At 47.2% G+C, this 20,240-nt stretch overlaps 1 protein-coding gene and 1 long non-coding RNA gene across 2 annotated transcripts; one reads left to right on the top strand and one right to left on the bottom strand.

Moving 5' to 3' along the window:
* Window positions 1–6,626: 6,626 nt before the first annotated feature.
* On the bottom strand, window positions 6,627–13,784 carry ALAS1 (5'-aminolevulinate synthase 1). Its single transcript, XM_037385924.1, has 10 exons — window positions 13,478–13,784; window positions 12,628–12,831; window positions 11,540–11,695; window positions 11,236–11,458; window positions 10,588–10,772; window positions 9,847–10,026; window positions 9,479–9,643; window positions 8,118–8,386; window positions 7,479–7,641; window positions 6,627–6,921 (listed from the first exon to the last, which is right to left on the bottom strand). Exons 1-10 carry the CDS (start codon window positions 13,677–13,679, stop codon window positions 6,761–6,763), a joined length of 1,908 nt encoding a protein of 635 aa, XP_037241821.1. The 5' UTR covers window positions 13,680–13,784; the 3' UTR covers window positions 6,627–6,760.
* Window positions 13,785–13,876: 92 nt separating this feature from the next.
* LOC119147239 lies at window positions 13,877–17,401 on the top strand. The gene is made up of 3 exons (XR_005103981.1): window positions 13,877–14,906; window positions 16,043–16,243; window positions 17,160–17,401. It is a non-coding gene; the product is annotated as an uncharacterized LOC119147239 (long non-coding RNA).
* Window positions 17,402–20,240: the final 2,839 nt, after the last annotated feature.

Here is a 20,240-nt window from a genome sequence, read left to right as displayed (position 1 = left end):
TGGCATGGAGGCGGAGAGAAGATGCTGCTATGCATAGCACTCCCACTGCATATAAATACTAATAATTCTGAGCCAGTGCTGCAACACTCTCCAAACTATCAAGCTGCCACAAGGTCTTTTACCATCTCATACCAACACACTCTTCGTACAGTCCCTCTGCTGCCTTCTCCTTGTCTCATCTCATCCAGGGCCCACTGTTTCTTCTCTTGCTTCTCCCACAGCTGCTCTCTCCATTGGCTCTCAACCCCTTAACAGAACCAGCCACAGCTGCACCTTGTCTACATCGGCCAGCCCGCCGCCCCTGAAGCCAGCCCACAGCTGTATATTACCAGTGATAATTAACCCAGCTTCATTCCTCTACAGGCCAACACCACCAGAGTAATCTAAAAAGCTCGTACACCCCCTTCTCCTTTGGATCCTGCTTCCCTTCTGTGCTTGATGATTTTTAAACTTTCCCAAATGTTGAGGAGGAGTGAGAGGTGTCCCCCATTTCCCACCTGCCCCCCTCACTGCCCCCAGCCCCCTGCCAGCGCAGCCATCCCCAGCTGAAAGCCCCCCCATGCCAAAGGATGACTGCATGTGGCTGTGGGGGAGCTGGCCAGGAGCAGCCCAAGGGCTGTAGACCCCCAGCTGGTGCCCATTCCGTTCCCTCCCATCCTACCCCATCCCAACCTCCACCTTCTATCCCATCCTATCCTGTCCTCTCCCATCCTACCCCATCCCATCCTCCATCTTCTATCCCGTCCCGTCCTATCCCCTCCCATCCTATCCTATCCTATCCCACCCTGTCCCCCAGTCACATCCCATCCATCCCCACTCCTGCCTTCTCCCAGCTGCAGGTCTGGTGGCAGCTCCCAGCAGGGCCAGTATGTGCAGTGGGAGGCCACTAGCCCTGCTGCTGGAGCTTGGGGCAAAGGTGGCTGGGAGCATGCCTGGCTGTGGAGTCTCTGGTATATTTTATATATATGAGCACAAATGCTGCCTCTCCTGCAGCACAGCCTAGCAGGGACACACTATCCAACTGTTTGGTTTTGCAAGGCTTGTCAGGATGTAGCCCGATTTGCAGCTCACCTTCTGTTAATTTTGATTGAGAATTAGAATAGAATAGAATAGACAGTGGGACGGGGGGTGCTGAAGCAGTGCAGGAGGAGGGGAGCTGAACGGTGACCCCGACGTGATTCGAACTCACAGGCAAGGGACCAACGGCCGCGTGTGCTGGGTTCCCTTTGGAAAGTGGGTTACAAAGCCCATGCTGGCTCAACGCAGAGCAATTCCCAGGGGCAACTAAAGCACCCACAAACCTGGCTGCTGCCTCCTGACCCCACATCCCTACACCCAGCATACACGCCAGGCTTTGTGCAAGCATTGGTCTCCCTCTTGTTAAGGTTTGAGCTAATAAAGTCTCCCCTGCTGCATACCAAAAGCCCCGGGGTCTGAGGGGATGCTTGGGAAACCCACGTTTGGTTGGCGGCTGCTGGTGCCACCTTGGGGCATGTGTGCAGGGGGACAAGGCCACCCCATGCCCGCGTTTGGCCAACCGGGCAGGGAGCAGCAGGGCACAGCCACCTTCAGCAAGAGTGGGAAGCTGCAGGTGGATGTGGCTGAGCATCCCCACAGCCAGCTCAAGCACCCAGGTTTTTTAGGACTGACATGGGCTCCACAGCAAACGAGCCACAGGGGAAAGAATGGGAGCAGGATGCTTTTCACTATGGGATTCCTGGGTGAAGAAGTGCAAAGGGCAAAATCGCAGAGGAGATAACTCTTCTGCTCCCCCGAGGGCTGAAGCTGAGGAGCTGTGAAGGAGTTACACCTGATTGTAAGCTGAATGTGTGAATTGAAAGAGCCATCTGGCTACAAAAGCACAGGTGCCTGCAGGAAAGGGAGGTGAGCCCAGGTCCTCCCAGGAGCTCTGTGCCCTGTCCAAAGCGCTGCTTGGGCTTGGCAGCCAGCTGGGGGGAGCGGGCAGGAGCAGCAAGGAGTGAAAGGCTATGCAAGGGGTGAGTATATCCCGGATCAGCTTCCCCCAAGTCTGTGCAAGCCTAGGGGTATGGATGGAGAGGAGGGAGCCTGACCTAGTTTGGGGATGATGAGGGTTTGGGATCTGGCTCAGGCTGGAGGGTAGCTGGAGCACAGTGTCCTAAATAACTGGAAGCTCAGCCATGCTGGTGCCGGCTTTGGTGCCTTGTGCCAGCACGAGCTGCAGTCTGGCTGGTGTCTGCCCAAATTATAGCAGTTTGCAGCGAGTCCCCGCCTGCATCCTCCATCCCAGCTGGTGGCAGCAGGACAGGGGGCCCATCCGTAATCCCCTGCAAGGAGCTCCCTGCTGCTCTTCCCTGGGGAGCAGCAAGTATGGGTATTGCTCCCTCTGCACGCCTCGTCCAGTGCCTACCAAGGAGTGGGCTTTGCTGTGTGCTGAGGCGGCCGAACCAGGCAGCCAAGGGGGGAGGGGCGTCCTGTGCTGGGGCTAGCCCCTGGGTGGGGGGTGGGAGGTCTGTGGCTGCAGCATCCCTTTGCAACCCCTCGCTGGGATGGAGATCCAGGGCAATGGCTCTTGTTGGAGGGGGTGGGCTGTTGGGAAAGGTGGCTTCTCCCCATCCCATAAAACCCAGCACCTCCCTGGGGAGCAGTAGCAGGTCAGTCTCTGCTGGGGGTTGGGGGAAATCTCAAACTGTGGGGCTTGGTTGCCCCCCCTTCTACTCCGTATGGAGGCTTTGGGAGAAGGACAGGGCTTAAGATTTCTAATCCCTTAGATGTTGCCCTGCATTAGTAGCTTGTTTCGGCCTAAAAACCCCCGTCTGCCCCATTGTCATCTGTCCCTACAGGCAGGGGTATGAGTGGTCATTCCTGATGATTTAAGACTTAGCTAACATTATAAATATTATCTAAAGGCAGGTGTCAGTTCCAGGCATAATCCCAGAGCAATGTATAGCTAGGTGGCCCGTTTGAATAGAAGAAAAGCAGGAGATTTGGACCTGTGAAGTGCTTACTTGGTCGTGCTGCTGGCGTTGAGAGTGAGACCTGTTGTGTGCATCCATCTGGAGCCTGTGGGAGCTGGTGGGTCCCGCAGGGAGCAAAAGTTCAGCCTGGATTTTTTCAGGAGGACAGCATGGGTTTGCTTTTGGGGAGCAGAAGAAAGGTCCTTTGGGGGCTGAACACACCCCAAAATAAGAGAAAGGCATGTGGTCAGTCGCCACTGCAGGCTCTAAAATTCCTGGGCAGGAGACCCTTCCCTTAGCTGCAGATACCAGGGAGCTTGTGGGGCTTTTAAAGCCCTGGTGTGGGCAGCAGGGATGGGCTGAGTGGTCCTCCCCATACTGGGAGAGAAACACTGATAAATGTGAGCGCTGGGAGATGAGCAAGGGTTGAGGGGTGCGGTGCGAGAGAAGTGGCCCAAAATAAATGGGTGTAAAGCACCAGGGGTACCAGAGTTATGAACCTAGTGCTGTTAATAATGTTCCTATTATTATTGCTGGCTAGGAAGCAGCATAGGCTTAATGGCTGGAAGTAGCAGCAGCAAGAGCAGGCACTAGGAATGGTTTCCAGGGCATTTATTTCCCCACAGGAGTGTGTTTCAGCAAGGGGCAGCTGGGGCTGGTGCAGCACAGGGCAGAGGCAGCGCGCAGCCCGGCAGCCGTGACGGCATCCTGCAGCAAAGGCCCGCCGGTGGGAGAAGCTGACCCCAGCCTGAGGGTTGGGTTTCAGTTTGGTTCCCTAAAGAAACGCAGGTCAGGAGCTTGTGATGCTGGTTTCCTTTCTGGGCTGAACCCAGGGGATATAGCTAACCAACTCCAGTGTGCAGTGAGGGGCTTGGCAGGAAGCCAAGGACCCCAAAAGCTTCATGAGCATTTGTAGTTCTGCTAATTAGCCGTTTCTGCTTGGTGGGGCTGTGCCACCGACAGGGGCGGAGGAGGGAGTGAAGCTGCCACAGCCTGCCCAGCCTGGCACCCGGTCCTGGCCCAGGTGGTTAGAGACCCTCTTGATGCCTCCTCCCAGTGATGGGGAACGTGAGCTCGTGTTTGCACTCGGGATGTTTTTGCTGGCCCTGTACCACCTGGGGTTTCTCTGTTGTGTAAATAAGGTTGAGAAATGGAGGAGAGTATGAGTTTAATGCTATGCAACATTCACCTAGATGAATTATTTTGCCCCAGACAAATCTTAGCAGTGGCTTTATGGCTGCGTTCTTGCTTGTTTACTCTGCCAGTGTCATGGACCATTTGTCTCAGACTTTAAACATCTTTTACCGATTACTTCCTCTATTATTTTTCCAGAAACCAAAGTAAAGCTTACATAATATTTCCAGTTATGCAACCCACCATTCAAGTTTTGCTTGCTGGGAAAAAATATGTGTTTGTTTTTTCATTCTTTGTTCTTTTCATTGGGGAAAACCTATCCTTTCTGTGTGTCATTGGAATTGTCTTTCTTTTGCAGTTCAGTGATGGACTTCTACCGGCCCTTTGCTGAGCACTGGTTCTGCTTTCACATCCTTGCTTGCCAGCACCAGAATGTAAGGTAGCTTGTTACACGTGATGTTAATGGGTGCAGTGCTACCAATTGCCACGTGTCAAGGTTAGTTGTGCACCTGTCATTTCAAAGGCTGCTGGCTTCGAGTCTCGGAATTTGGTTCTCTCCTGCAACTAATTTGGAATAACGTTTGAGAATTCTGGTAGCTGGTACCCTTTCTGTGTCATGTTTCTTCTCTGCTGCAGTATGGAGTGTAGAATAGCTGCTATAAAAACTAGAAAGAAAAATGTGGTTTATTAACCAGTATGTAAAATGCACTGGGCCAGTTCTGAATGCTTTCAGTGAAGAAACTAGAAATGCAAGTAATGTTGTACTGTCAGATTATGGCTATATATTAGCCAACATGTTGTGTTGTTCCTTCCCTCCCCCACTGATTGCTTACGCCAGTGGTTCAGAACAGCATTGAAGGCATGTTACAGTGTTAGGGACCCTGTTCTAGGAGAGGTTGGTGTAGGATCTGTGGCTTTTTACTTGATGCCTCAAGTTAATGTGGTAATACAACCCAATATATAACGAGAAAAGCTCTGTAATGGAGATGCATTTTCATTCAGTCTTAGGCCACAAACTGCTTGCGGCAAGGAAGTCAGGGTGCACCGTTGTATTTTATCTTCAGCAGCACTGAACTTGCCTCAGGAAGATCAGGATAACGTTACAGCATGTCAGAGCTTGAACAGCAATGCAACTGCTTGCACATATGATAACCTGGTGGTGGGTTTGAGCATCCCAGTTCATCAACTGCCTTGTTTAGCAACAGAGCTAAATGACCACGTTAATCCTATAGCATGATGGTGAGTGGTTTCCTCCCTCCTACAGAACACCTGCACATGACAGAGGCAGCAATCACCTGACTGGCTGGCAAAGGCCTTTTTAAAAGTAGCTTGACTGCTTGGGAAGTCAAAATATTTTTATACAAATTCTTCTGAGAATAGCAGCGTGCTCCAATACATGCTTAAGTGACTGGTGACTTCCAGCCAATGGAACTGGTGGATGTTGCTTTAACTTGGGCTTCTACCTCCCCAACATGTAGCTATTTGGGATACTGTAATGGACCCTTAACCAGAGCTTCACAGTATGCCTGTAAGTGTGACAGCAAAAGGCAGTGCCCAGGGGTTGGCTTGTTACAACCAGAAAACAAGAGTGTCTGATTGAGTAGCTGTTCAGTAACTTGCAGAAGCTAGACTGCAGCAGTTATTGGACAAGCCTGTACATGAAGGAAGCACTTCAGTGCTTTGCTCTAGACTTCATGCCAATACTGACCTCTGAGCCCACACATAACACCCACAAAATCACTTCCACCTGTTTAAACCATGCCCTTGCTATTCATGAAAGCATTAAACAGCATGGCAATTAGGCAACAGGCCCAAGCTTTCAAAAGTGGCTGCAAAGAGCAGCACTGACATTCTCTTACAATGACTTCTGTCAGAGACCTGAGTTATTAGATTGCTTATTGATAATCAATCTTGACACTGAAGTCTAGTTCTGCATGCACTGGAGAGCAGACCATGCAGCCTAGAAGAGTCACAGACACCTTGAGGTGGCTTGCATCCACCTCTTGTAGTAAACAGGCCTTCTTTTCCCAGTCACTACACCACCCTGCCATCTTAGTTTTCTAGCAGTCACAAAATACCACTTATTTTTAAATCCCATTAGCACTTTTTTTGTCTTAACAGTGAGCACCATGCTGGACACCAGAAAGGGGAGAGCTTGTGCACAAAGCTACAAAGGAAGGGTAGCAGAATCCATCCTAAAATGCCTGCCCTCTCAAAAATGGGTGCAAGTTTATTACATAGCATATACTCTTAAGAAATGCTGTACAGTGGTTAGTGTGCATATGGTATTATACCTGCATGTTTTCAAAAGCTTTCAGGTAGAAGCTTGAGGAGCTATAAATACCCATCTTCTCAAAAGAAATAAGTCTACTACTTTGTAGTACACCAGAAGACACCACTGAAGCTCTTCTGGCACACAGTCATTGAAGGCAGTAGTTCAGCTGAAGGGTATTAAGCTGTAGCCCATTGCTTTTATTCCTTCAGCTGCCCTTCCAACCACTGACACTTCAGTTCCACTTCCAGACAGTAAGTAAAAAAAAAGCAAACACACACAAGTGGGCATGATGGCTCTAGAAATTTATTTTCAGAGCTTAGTGCTTTAACTATGATTAAAATACTCATTAAGCAATTTAAAAATGCTACCAACTGGGTACTAGAACTAGACAGGAATACAACTAACACCACTACTTTCATGCACTGACAGATATTAGTTTGCTCATGCCACTGAAGTAGGATCTTTCCCGTTCACTCATCACTTCAAAATGTAGGGGTCTTCTACAGAAGTTACATTCAGCTGATGAATGTGGTTTCAAGTCTAGACCGACATCTTTCCATGTAGCCAGCAGTTTTTCTGTTAAGAACAGAAAAGATCAAGGCTTAAGACAGTGGACTGATTTAGGGAAGCAGCAAAAAGGAAGGTGTTAGCATACTATCCCTCCTTATTTGCTAGGACAGTATGTGAATTCACTGTGACTTAACTCACTCAAGAGGTAAGCTATCTGGACTGCAAGTGAGTCTCAGCTATCCCCATACCACAGGACAGGACTGACTGGGCAGGTCCATGTTTAAGACTGGTTAACAGCTCAGCTGAGGGCAGATTTCTTTGGACCCCACCTAACAAATGAAGATTAGTTTGGACAATGCATGAGCAGAGCCAGCTATGATGGAACTGACAGCGTAGGGTGGCACTGGCCTTGCACACTCCATTCTAGGTTGCAGTGCACTGGCCTTTAAGTCATGCTCAAAGCAGGTTAAGTGCTGAAGTACACTCTTACATGTTGCAGCAGTGGAAAGACAATGTCCAGCTAGCAACATCTAAAACTTAAGTGCTTCCTAATCTCATCTTTAGTACAAAGACTACATAGATAGCCCAGTATCTTCATTGCACTGATGCAAGAATCCACTCACCAAGAAAGTAACTCATCATTTGAGGGGTGTGGTGAGGTGTAGGGGCAATACGTAGCAGCTCCTCTCCACGGGGAACTGTTGGGTAGTTGATTGCTTGGACGTAGATGCTGTGCTGGCTCATCAGCTTGTCACAGATCTCTGTATTTTTAGCTGCATCTGCAACCTAAAGTTAAAACCTGTAAGTTACAACATCAACCAAAACTTGCAATGTGGCAGACCTGCCAGCCCAACTGGGCCAGCCACAAGAATCCAACAGAACTAGTCTCCCCTGTGCCACTATGAATAGCATATACCTCAGAAGGCCTAGAAGCTTGTGCTGTGAAGTCCTCTTGGCATAAGCACACCATTGCAGCCTAGGCAGGTAGCTGTTTATATACAAAATCTTCTCTTTCCTACCTTGTTACTTCCCTACTTTCTGTATACTCTTAGGTTGTGGGTTTCATCCACTTTATCACTCTGCTTTACAACATTTATAGGAGGCAAAGAACAACTTAAGCCAGACTCTTGGCACATCACTGCTGAATACAGAGACAGGTTTGAACTTTGTGAAGGTAGTAACCAATACCTGAAAGTGTAACATGATCATGGACAGGAAAACAGGCACCACAGTCCTGTGTCAACAGTATCCCAAGTACTCACCCGTATTGGAATGATGTGACTGGGGCAGTGCACCACAGGAAGCCCCGCATCCATCAGCATCTGTCTCATAAGCTTCACATTGCGTTGGTGCTGGCGCCTCAGAACTTGCCCCTCTGCACTCTTCAGAGTTCGGACAGATTCCAGGGCACCAGCTAAGAGCATGGGTGGCAGGGATGTTGTGAAAATAAAGCCAGCAGCATATGAACGAACAGTGTCTATCAGAGAACTTGTACTGGAGATGTAACCTCCTACACAGCCAAATGCTTTGCCTGAGGCAGGGGGAAAAAAAAAAAAAAGCAGCCAAGGTTATTCCTTCCACCCATTAGAATGGCTTGAAGTATTATAACTTTTTCCAAGTAAAAGGCTATTTTGACTATGTACTTAATGTAGTCATTGACAGGCAACAATTCTAGCACTCTCTGCTAATCTTGTATTTACTCAGCACATGTTACAGCTTTTTTTTAAGCCAATCCTGCTAACACGGATCTAGCTATTACACAGCAAGGACAGTTCAAGACTCTCTCAAATACTTAAGTTTAGATTTTGGGGAAGACCTTACAAGCCCAATCATCAAGCATAGACTTCAATAGTGACCCCAAGTGATCAACATTAAGTCTCTCAGCAGATTTAAAATAATCTGTTCCAGAGATGCTAGAAATAGCCTGTGCTCCTAGAGAGCACAGAAGGTTGTTACTGTGACTGTGCAGTAGAATGATCTGCCTCCCCTTTCCAGATGTTCAGGTATGAGAACAGAGCCACTGGTAAAGCTAGGGTGCCTGGTGAATGTTTCTGTTTCTATTAGGCTGTAACCCAAGACTAAGTTTCAAAGCCATGAAGTTTCCTATTAAGTTTTATTTATGTTTTAGAAGCTGTTTAAACAACTTTCTGATTTGCAGCAGTAAACTTACTAAGGCTGCATTCTACTCAGATAATAGCAGTTGCTTCAGTTCTTGCCAAATCTCTTTACATAAGTCCCCATCTCAAGTTTCTAGATTAGGAGCACTCCATTTCATATAAAGAACTAAGCACTACTAAATATAGAGGACTACCCTACTAGCACTCTCACCTGAATTTATTCCTGAGTTGTATAATATGCCACTGGAGGACTTTTTGCTAGCTTGTTTAAAGAAAAAACCCCACAATGCTACCTTAACTGGTTTGTAAGGCAATGTAAGTAGCTTAACACAAGCTTTTCAGACTGTGGGACATACTTAAATCCTTTGGGCTTTCTGAAAAATCCTAGCCCCCAAGAGCCCTTAGGCAAGTTTATTTGAACAGATTATTTTGAATTAACCCACTTAATTTGGCTGCTCAGAAGCTTTGCTGCTTTAGCTTCTGTAGCAGTGCCAGGACATGCATACCAAGTGTGCCAGAGATGATGTCCATTTTGTGCATGATTCCATCCCGGTCTCCTATACCGCCACCTCGAGCTCCATACAGCCCCACGGCATGCACTTCATCCACAAAAGTGATAGCCCCATGCTCATGGGCCACATCACACAGCTCTTCCAGGGGACAGACTGCACCTAGGAACCAAAGCAATGACTGGCAGTTTAGGATTTCCTGTACTCAGCTTGGATAAATACCACAAGTTCCCCCAAACACCAGGCACTTCACAAGACTATTTCATGTAGACCCTTATCACGCTGTATACTTGCAGACTTAACATATGGATTATTTGAGCACTAACTGCACTGGAAGGGGAGAGAAGGGTTTGATGTCAGCTTACCATCCATTGAGTGAACAGTTTCAAATGCAACAATTTTAGGGGTAGATGGATCAGACTTCTTCAGTAGCTCTCGAAGATGGTTGACATCATTATGGCGAAATATGTGTTTTGGCACCCTACTGTTTCGGATCCCCTGGATCATGGAGGCATGGTTCCCAGAGTCAGAGTAGATCTCACAGCCTGAGGAAACAGCCCAGTTACTTTCTATACTTAAAAGTGTAACAGATTCCCAGCATTACTTTAGGTATTGGAAGTGTTCAGGCAGCAAGGGTAGCACATTCTAGAAAGTAATGCTCTTGAACAAAAGAGCAAGTTACAGATCATGAAGCAAGAGTAATATTTAAGGCTTATTTTAGGTGTTTAAACTAAAATAAACTTGAGCTTAAGGAAATACTGAAGGGTTTTCCCAAGTCCTTAATATTTTTATCTAACTTCTGAAGTTAGAGTTCACACCCACCAGTGGGAGGACACTAAATTCCAGTTGGAGTTTAAATGCAAGAGCAGAAGACACTGAGCTTTTTGTTCAATTCTTTCTGCAGTTCCTAGATCCCAGTCTCAGTAGGCTGCTACGTAATTTGCACAAGATGAACATAACTTGAATATGGCATTAAAAAAACCCATACTTTGCTGATCAAGTAGGATGAATCCTTAGTTCAGGTAGCTATTTGTAAAGTGTACTCCCAATTGTTTAGGGCATGCTTGTGTTTTTGTGGTAAATAGGGGTGCAATCTGTTGTCTCACCTGGCAGCATTTTAGCTAGAGTGAAAAGAGTGGAGTCATTGGCTACAAAGCAAGATGAGAACAGCAGCGCTGCATCTTTTCCATGAAGATCAGCTAGTTCTTTTTCCAAATCAACATGAAATTTACTTGTTCCTGAAATATTTCTTGTGCCTCCTGCTCCAGCACCATGTTGTTTCAGTGTATCCCTACAGAAGGCCCAAAGAGAAGCATTAGTGTTACTGCATCACACATATTACTAAATGATTATGGCCAAAAACATTTTAGTACATAATTGGCATTGCTCTAAAAAGGAACTGGCTACAAAAAGCAGCTGTTAGGTTTAAGGTCTTTGAGCAACCAACACAACCAAGTACAGCTGCAATATACCACCCAGTTTATCTGGTAACATGATGCTATGATTTGGGGGCTTTAAAGAAAATCCAAAGAGCAAGGTCAGTGACTGACAGCCATACTGCAGTGATGGCAATAATATTAAGTTGCCTACCCCAGCTTAAGAGAAGAACATAAGTTTAATTATATACCAAGAATAATATCAGAAGCAGCTTATGTAGCACAGTACAGAAATCAATTCTTCAGAAGCCTTCCCACAAAAGCTTCTGCAGGGTGCTGTAGCTTGAAACTGCACCTTAAGAACATGGCACTACTCACATAACTGCTCCACACACGCGAGGGTGACGACTCATCCCCAGGTAATCATTGCTGCACCAGACAGACACCTCCTTCTTGGTGATCAGAGAATCAGTATAATCATCTGCCATGGGAAAGACTTGTGCCTTTCTGTTCACCGTTTTGAATACACGGTAGGTGTGATCCTTCTTCTTTTCATCTATCTTTTTCTCAAAAAAATGATCATACTGGAAGGTGGATACAGCTGAAACGAGACAGGTACTTAAGCACACACGAAATAATCACAAGAGACCAAGCCTGTGGGCATTTTGCCAGATAATCTTACATTTTGGCAAGTTATCCTGAAGTAGATGAGAGACGCTTTCTGGTCTTTGCTTCAGCATAATATCCTTAAACTTCTTGAGCAAGCCACTCTGCTCTTCTCCCTCAGTCTCAATGTTCCTCACTGTGGAAGTAGTGGGTATTTTGGCAAATTCTGTACCTACAGACATTGTAATAAATTCCAGTGAACTTGATCAGTATGAAACAAAATTAACTAAGTTGAGTTCAGCAAAGCAAACATTTTAAGTAGCTCTATTCTTTAGGAAGCATGTGCCTGAATCCACGTGCCCTTTAGGATCAACTTATTTCATTTGCTTAATATTTGCATTGTACAGGCCAAAAGGAAAGCCTTGCAAATTCAAATACAACATTTCCCTGCAATACATTTGGTTCATCATGACTCAGAAGACTACTCTATAGAGCTACAGGATTTGTCTGAAAGAGTTGTTACACACCCAACTAAAGGCAAAATTCTAGCCAGCCACTTCCTTTTTGTTCCTAGTATTTTGTTCAGTTGCACAGATTTTTCTTTAAAACTATGCCACAATAAACAAACAGGAAAGAAAAATAAGCTTCCCAAGACAGATGGCAAAGCTTTACTGATGTTGCAGAGAAGTTCCTTCCTTTGAAGGACAGCCCTTCCACATCAGGAGTGCAAGCCATCAATACCCTTTAGTGCTATTAAAAAACCAAAATATGCTTGCTTGCTTTCCAGCTTGGATTTGCGTTGGTCCTTGCCTAGTACCTCAACCCAGTTTCTTCCATATCTGGATATGCCACTTTAGTCTACACCAGCACCCTGATAAAGCTCTCTTTAGTTCTAAGCATCCACTTCGGGTGTGAGCATTAACTCGATTCACCCATTTAGAGCCAGCATATCAAAATACAGTATACAGTACTCCTCCATCAAAGTCACTCAGGGAAAACACAGCTCAATATTGCAGGTGTACCATTAACACCTACGTTCTCCAACAGCTTTTTATTGCTGTTTCCCATAACCCTACCTGTTAAGACTCTGCACACTCTAGAGTCAAGTCAGGCACCAGAAGTTCTCTCAGAAGAGACCAACACTTCAGCACAGAAAATACATACCTTTCCTGTCCACCTGCATCTCCTGCACATCCTCCTGGAGTTCTAGGCTGGCCTTGCAGAAAACGTTACTGTTCTTGTGATTCATCTGAGCTGCCAGGAACGGGCATTTGGTAGCAGAGCTCTGGCTAGCACCAGCAGGTGGATGGCCGGTAGGTGGCTGGGTTCCATCTGTATTCTGTTGGGCCACCTCTTTGGCATTTTTGGCTTCCGAGGTGAAGACAGAGAAGGGAATGCACTTCAGCTTGACCCTTTTAATACACTGACAAGCTTTTCTATCCGTTACCTTTGCAATTAATTTAGCACAGATCATTCAGAACTATTTAACTGAGCAGTAACTTGTACAAGCACAAAATCCCAGTAACACCTAAGGGGAAAAAAACCCAGTACCTCCCCTCCACTCCCAAGGGGATGATTTCCTTTGGGGTTCAGCTATTTCCAGCCACCAGCCCCTGCTCTGCTGGAAGCCTTGACTCCTTCCACGAGTGCCAGAGTAAGGATCTCCCAGGGAATGTTACTGGGGGGTGAAAAGCCGCTTGTGTGGCCCAGGATGGCGGACCCCCACCTGCAGTGGGACGGCCTAACAGGCCAGTCTTCCACTTACACGGTACCCGTGCCTGGTAACCAGACATTTAAAGGATTAAGCAACCCTCATCTTGAGGCTGCCCGTTCCAGAAGTTTCCTGCTACGACATACAGCGTCTGCGTTACTTGTTTTTCCTTGAGGACGACTACGTCTGGGTAGCAGGGCCGGCTCCCCGCTGCGGTTACAGCGGCCTAGCCCGGGGCCCAGCAGCCCACCCCCGGCAGGACCTGGCTCCGCGGCCTCCGCTGCCCCCCCCGGCCGTACTCACCCCGGCGGGCCGTGGGGGTCTCCTCCTCCGCCTGCTGCCCGCGGGCGGCGGACGTGGCCAGGGCGCGGGTAGCGGCCGGGGGCGCCGCCTCCATCATCCGGGGGCAGTGCTGGGCGTAGAGCAGCAGCGAGGGCCCGGCCTTCTGCAGAAAGGCCTGCGAGACGCGGGCCAGGAACGGGCAGCGCCGCACCACCGCCTCCATCCTCGCCGCCTGAGAGGAGAGCCGACGCGATATCAGCGGGAAGCGGCACACGAAGCACCGGCAGCACACCCGGTCACGGCCCCGGCCGCCGCTGCCTATATAACCCCGCCGGGCACGGCGCAAGCGCGCTGCCGTCGCCCCGCCGCCACACGGCGCAGGCGCGGCCCGGACCGTGGGGGGCTGGAGGCGGTGGCGGCTGCCGGGGCGGGGGGACCGGAGGTGGTTCTGGGCGGTTCCTGCGGGAGCGAGGCGGTCTCTGGGCGGCTCTTGGGGGAGCTGTGAGGCGGTGGAGGGGCGCCGCGCAGCGCCTAGGGGAGCCGTAAAGAGATGAAGGGGCCCCGGACGCCGTGAGGGGCTAGAGGTGGCCTGAGGAGACGGAGGGGTCCTGTGCGGCTCCTGGGGGGTCGTGAGAGGACGGAGAGGGGCTAGGCGGCTCCTCTGGGAGCCGTGAGGAGATGGAGGGGCCCTGGGCGCCGTAAGGGGCTGGAGGTGTCCTGAGGAGACTGAGGGGCCGGAGGGGGCCCGGGTGGCTCCTTGGGGGCGCCGTGAGGGGATAGAAGTGCCATGAGGGTGCAGAGGGGGCTGGGCAGCCGCCGGGGTGTCGTGAGGAGGCAGAAGGGGCCCGTAGCTGCCGAGGGTGTGTGTGAGGGGACAGGGGGGCAGCTGGCACCGGGGTCTGTGAGGGGATGGCCACCAGGGAGGCATGGTCCGCATGGGAATTGGGAGCAGGTAGTTCTGCTCTGGGTTTCCCCTCAGCCCCTGGCTGTGTGATGCTTGCTTCCCAGAAATACTGGAGTTATTTACCCCCAGGACAGTAGATCTGTGGGCCCCTGGTATGCCTGTTCATTGGAAAGTACAAGCTCTGAGTCAGCTCAGTGGGGAAACCCGTTGCTGCTCAGGCAGATCTCACACATTTTCTTCCTTAAACATGCACTTCTGACTCCTTGTGGAGTCCTTGCACAGGGGCTCAGGAAACAGCAGCGGAGTCTCAACTGGTGGTGCTGATCCTGAACCCCTCTCACTTTGCCTACAGCCAGTATGAATCTTAACAGTTTCTCGGACAATGAGGCTCAGATTTCCACCACTGCATTTTTGAGGCATTGGTGCTGCTGCCTCGGTTTTGAAAAGAGAGACTTGTGAGAATAATGGCACCAAGTAAAATAGAGCCCTGCATCCTGTAGTTTGCAATGGACGTTAAAGTTAATTTGTCTGAAAGAATATTTACAGGTGGGTAACGATAAAAGAAGCTTTTATATATGTGGCCATAAGAGCTGCAGTAGCACTACTAATTCCTGTAAGCATATACTAACTGCTGAAGTGTGGAAAGAATGGAGAAGAAAGATGACAATGCATTTTTTCTTCAGCTTGCGAAACTGATTTCACGGAAGACAGGATTCAGGCAGAGTACTGCCTCTCGGCCTTCCACCCTCAGCCAGCTGAGAGCCGGCTTGGGCACTTTGAGGCAAGAATGGTTTTTGTAACAGGTACAGAGTTTTGAGGAGAGCTGTTTCAGAGCTTGCTCTTACTTGACTGATTTGCATGTAGTCATGTTGTGTCATTACTAGAAGGTGCTTGTAGCAGAATAAGTGGGGAAATAAAAAACCTACGTTGAACTGTGGCTGCTGAGCTCAAGCTTGGATGCAAAAGGCACTCAGAAATTATTGGTCAGTATTTACATGTTGCAAATTAATCTTTAGATAACTCTTCTGTCAGAGGGTAGGGGAAAGACCTGCAGGATATTTCCTTTACCATCCTCTCTTCATCACTGACTCACTTTAAGGATGCTGGCTGCATATGTAAACTTTGTGATCTCAATAAGCAGGTCGAGAGGAAGGCAACCTCAAAACAATCAAATGGCAAACTCACTGTCAACTCCAGCTGATATGGCTTTACAAGGCAGGGTGTGGGATTTGGATTTTAGTAGGGCTAGATGTTTTTTTAAACACAGTTCACTTACTAGGAATTTAAGACAGCATTGTTTAAGAAGTCTCGATGCTTAGATCTTAAACAGTTCAGCTCATTATTCCACTGATGTAATGCAGAAGTTACTGTTAAGAAACAGCCTTTCATAAGTGGGCATCATTCAACTATATATATGCTAGTTTTATTTTTTTCTGTAAATAAATGATTAAGGCTATGGTATTTGACTTGAGCCTGTGTAGCAGTTGTGATAACAAGAGTCTTGGTCATGTGGTAATACTCGGACTGTGCTACAAATTATTAGTTCAGTTTGCTCATGAAAAGTGCTTGCTTTTTTTTTTTTTTCACAACTGGCTTTCACTTTGTTACATGCCTCAAATATTTTTCAAAATACAATAGTTAATTATGACTTGAAGTTTAAAGACACTTGATCTGTGTTTCAGATTACTGCTATCCCTATTCCCTTGACCATCAATATTTGACTCCCAGCCCTGAAGCTTTGTATCACAGTTACTTTATAAAATGAGGAAACATCATTACATTCTACTATGTAGATACCTGACGAGTCTCCTTAGAGGACAGAGTTAATGTGTCTGAACCTAAGGGATCACTGCAGTGCTCCTTCGATTATTTTCAGTTTTAACGTAAGTGAAGTCCCATATGCTTGATTGATAGCATGTTGATAGTATTTTTCCGTTTCCTCCTATTCTTCCCTTATTAATTGACAGTGGTACTTAAGAGGAACAGAGGGAATACATGTTTTGTCATAAGAGGCACCAGAGAAAGGTGTTGTACAAATACAGTGGCAGAGTACTGCAACAGGCTGCAGAGCTTGTCTGCGCGGACATCTGCCACAGCAGATTCAATCCCACAAAAATCTTATAATCCTTCTTTAACCTGATAATCTTAACAGCAGCATTTTACCATGTTGCAAGGTTGAGGGATGAAGTACATTAGTCTGCTCTGTTGATGGAATTCAGAAACTTGTGGTTTTGTATTCAAAAGTGCATGTGAAGTCTGAAGCCTGAAGAGCATGTCCTTTTTACACAAATATTGTTCAAGGCTGGCAGCTGAAACACAGTGACCTTGGCTATGATATGGAGATCTCCAAGTGAAGCAGATCTCCTGGCTTGCCTGTCAGACTTCCCTTCAAGCTGTGCTATTAATCAAACACCGCAATAACGCTTCTTTAGAGCTTGATTTTGGTGAATTTATTTAACCTTGTACATGACAGGAATTGCGCAGAGCTAAATAGCAATGGAATGGCATTAACTTGACCCTCATCTTGGAGAGCTGCCGAAGGAACATGTCCTTGTCAGTGCACAGAGACAGCTGTGAGCTCTGGGACCAACAAAGTGGGGAAAAGTCAAGGGAAAAGGTTGTCTTATCAACTGCTCTGCCAGTTTCCTCCCTTTGGAAATATTGCCAGAGCTTATATGTTGAAGGTGAAGTAAATACTAATAAAGCTGCCATTAATTAAAATTTCTTAGGGCTTTAGTGGATTAATTAAATGGTATTTAAAGATGTTAATTGTGGCAATGTATTACCGTCATCCTACAGGGCTCAGGAGAAACTAGCATGAAGTGCCATGCAAATGCTGTTTGCCACACTCCAGAAGAAGGACTTCAGACTGCAACAAGGGACAATACCTTAGCAACTCAAGGGAGAACAGAGAGCCTGTCCCAAGAGAGAAAGCAGGCTTATGTAGCCTGTCTGGAGAGAGATGGCAGGTACTATGGGCAGGGGAGAAGCAATGACTGGCTCTGAATATGTAAAGGACGGAATAGCATGTAATAAAGAAAGAAAATGGTTTAGGCTGAGAGGATGGTATTGGTGTAAGAGCAAATTTATTCATCCGGCTGTGACAAAGTTTAGGTTGGAAGGTGGGTGGTTCCTAGCTGTAACGGTGTTGGAGCAGTCTTTGGAGCTGGTACCTGAGACACTGCATACCAGGTAGATTCAGCAGAGGAAGCTCCATCTGCCTGAAAGGCCCATGTGATGCACTGGCAGGAGAAGGAGACTCTAAGGTAACCTGAGAGCCTCTGCTGATTTGATTTGCTGAAGCCCATTCCATTCTGATGATTTGCCCATTTCTTTGCTAAATAAATTGCAAGAGGGGGAAGAAAAGGTTAAATTCCAGCAGTTTGGGAGGTGAATGAGAAACCATAGGAAGTGCTTCCTGTATAGAAATTTAAATGGGGGAAAAAATCCCCTGCCACAGGGTCAAGTTGATTTCTGCAGATGTCTGTGGTTGCTGGTGGAGATGGTCTCTTTCATGTTGCTCCTTTACCATACAGACTCATGTGTAAGTTACCTTCAATACTTCCCTCCCATCCCTATTCTCTTAAGCATGTTTTGCCCAATATTTCTGGAAACAGAACCTGATTCACAGATTTGTAGCCTTTATCTGGCCTCACATCTGTCAGCAGTTAGCTCCTTTCATGGAATTTTAATGAATTTAACAGTTTTAAGAGAGCATTTAGATACTTCAGCAGAAATTCATGAGTCAAAGCCCCTCTGCACTCAGCCTGTCCAAATGAGAGCATAAAACTGTACCATTAGCAACATTTAATCCCTTTTGCCCACTTCTGAAGTCAGAGCTGCACATATTCCTAATTTTTTCCCACCCAGTCAGTGTCATGAGAGGGCAAGCCAGAAAAACAGTTCCCCCTTCCTATACACAAGCTACTGTCTATATTGAGATCTGAATTTTCCAAGGGAGTGAATGTGGTCCTGACATCTGGATTTAATCCAGACTCAAATTCCAGGCTTAGATCTGAGAACTTCCGCTTCTGGTCCCGAGACCAGCAGTTCTTAGAGAGAACTTAGTTTACCTTTTAAGGCAAAATTTGAGGGTTGTGATAGTAGCTGCATAGTGAAAATTCTTCCCATGCTGGATGTTTTTAGCAAATTTTCCTCCTTTGGATCCACTGTCGTCTTTATGTGACAGAACAGGAAGTCTCATTTCTTTATAGGATCCTCTAATCGGTAGAGAATTCAACCAAGCTGGAAGTGCTGCTGAATGCTGAGGCATGTGTGATCTGTTGCAGAGTGACTGAGTAGCACCCCAGTTCCAGAGATGCAGGCCAGGCAAGCTTCTTACCCCATCTATTACCAACAAGCACTGAGTTACTTTTCTCCCCAATGTAATGGATATCTTTTACAATTCAGGAACTCCCAGTGCGTCCTCACAAGGGTGTTAGGTCAGGACACTTTTGCTCATCTGCCAGGCCGCAGGTGCTGCCCATTGATGCAGAGGAGTTTGGTCTCTTGGCACAGTCCCATTATGGGGACATGACTTAGGCTCAGCTGGGACAGCAGAAGCTGTTGCCACCCTCATACATACCCTGTGCTTCTGCTGAAGGGAACCATTCTCACACCAGGGCTGCTGCAGTCTACAGCCCATCGGATTAACTTATCCAGCAGTGGTTTATCTTCATTCCAGAGTATCTCTTTGACATGCCTCCAGTTGCTTCAGATGTGGAAAATCACACAATAGTCCTTTTTTTATCTTGCATCCTCGAGTTTTTCTTGCTTTTTGGAGCCCACAGCAGGAAATGATACACAAATCCTTCCAGCTACTGTGAGCTTTGGCGCACTTTGCAATGATTTGCATTCACACCCTTGTTTGCTCCTCTCTCAACAGTTTTCTTCCTTCTTTGAGAAAGAACAAGTAGACTCCAACCAGTATATTTTTAGTTTGGATTATTGCTGGGCTTCAGCCTGTCATTTTCCTTGCATGTTTCAGCCCTCATTTCTCCTCATTAGCTACTCAGGCAGAGACACCACCTACTACATCCAGTTTAGGAGCCTGAACTCTATGTAGTCAGCAGCAAGCAGAAATACCTTAGAAAAAGTGAATCTGAGTGTTTCCTGTACAAAGGTGTGAAAGGATAAGGAAAGGACTTAGCTCTGAATTCAGAGCTCTCTATAGCTCTCTGTAACTGGAGTTTCCAGACAGGAATCAAGTGGCTAGCCTGCTCCTCTCTATATAGGAAGGACAGCTGACAGAGGAGAAAAGAAGTGGGTGTCTCTTTGAATTTAAATGCTCCAGGCTCAGAGAGACACTCAAGTCATGTTTATGTAGTAAAGCATCTTTGCTACACCAGGTAGCTCTAGTGAGCTCCTACTGCCGCTCATATCTGCATTAGTGTGGGCATTTGCAGGAAGGTGGAAGTCAGAGCAGAAACAGGATTGATTGTAAAAGGCCTTGAAAACAAGGAATTGTCCTACAGCAGTGAAAAATGCTGTGCTGGAGCCAATGGGCTGTCTCTTTTAAAGCAACGTCGATGGTAGGACTTTTCTGTGAAGCAGAAGACAACTGGAAATCAAGAGCGTACCTTGTTCTCTCTCTCTTGCCCTCTAAAAATATACTGGGTTTGGCTGGGATAGAGTTAATTGTCTTCATAGCAGCTTGTATGGGGCTATGTTTTTGATTTGTGATGAAAATAGTGCTGATAACACAGGGATGCTCTAGTTGTCATTGAACAGTGCTTGTACAGTGTCAAGGGCTTTTCTGTTTCTCACACTGCCCTGCCAGCAGGTTGGTTGGGGTACACAAGAAGCTGAGAGGGGACGTCCCCAGCTGAGCAAAGGGCTATCCCATGTTATATGACATCAAGCTCAGGGTGGAGGCTGGCT

The sequence above is a fragment of the Falco rusticolus genome, chromosome 4 (assembly GCF_015220075.1).
Source record: "Falco rusticolus isolate bFalRus1 chromosome 4, bFalRus1.pri, whole genome shotgun sequence".
Taxonomy (NCBI): Eukaryota; Metazoa; Chordata; class Aves; order Falconiformes; family Falconidae; genus Falco; species Falco rusticolus.
The sequence above is the reverse complement of the archived record's forward strand: the minus strand, read 5'-3'. Positions and strand labels throughout refer to the sequence as shown.

What these genes read in the sequence shown, in the direction of transcription:
- ALAS1 (XM_037385924.1), bottom strand. Translation starts at nt 13,679, where the DNA reads ATGGAGGCGGTGGTGCGGCGCTGCCCGTTCCTGGCCCGCGTCTCGCAG. An exon ending in GACCCCCACGGCCCGCCGGG is followed by an intron (nt 12,832 to 13,477) that starts GTGAGTACGGCC and finishes TCACCTCGGAAG; the next exon opens with CCAAAAATGCCAAAGAGGTG. An exon ending in TCAGGATAACTTGCCAAAAT is followed by an intron (nt 11,459 to 11,539) that starts GTAAGATTATCT and finishes GTCTCGTTTCAG; the next exon opens with CTGTATCCACCTTCCAGTAT.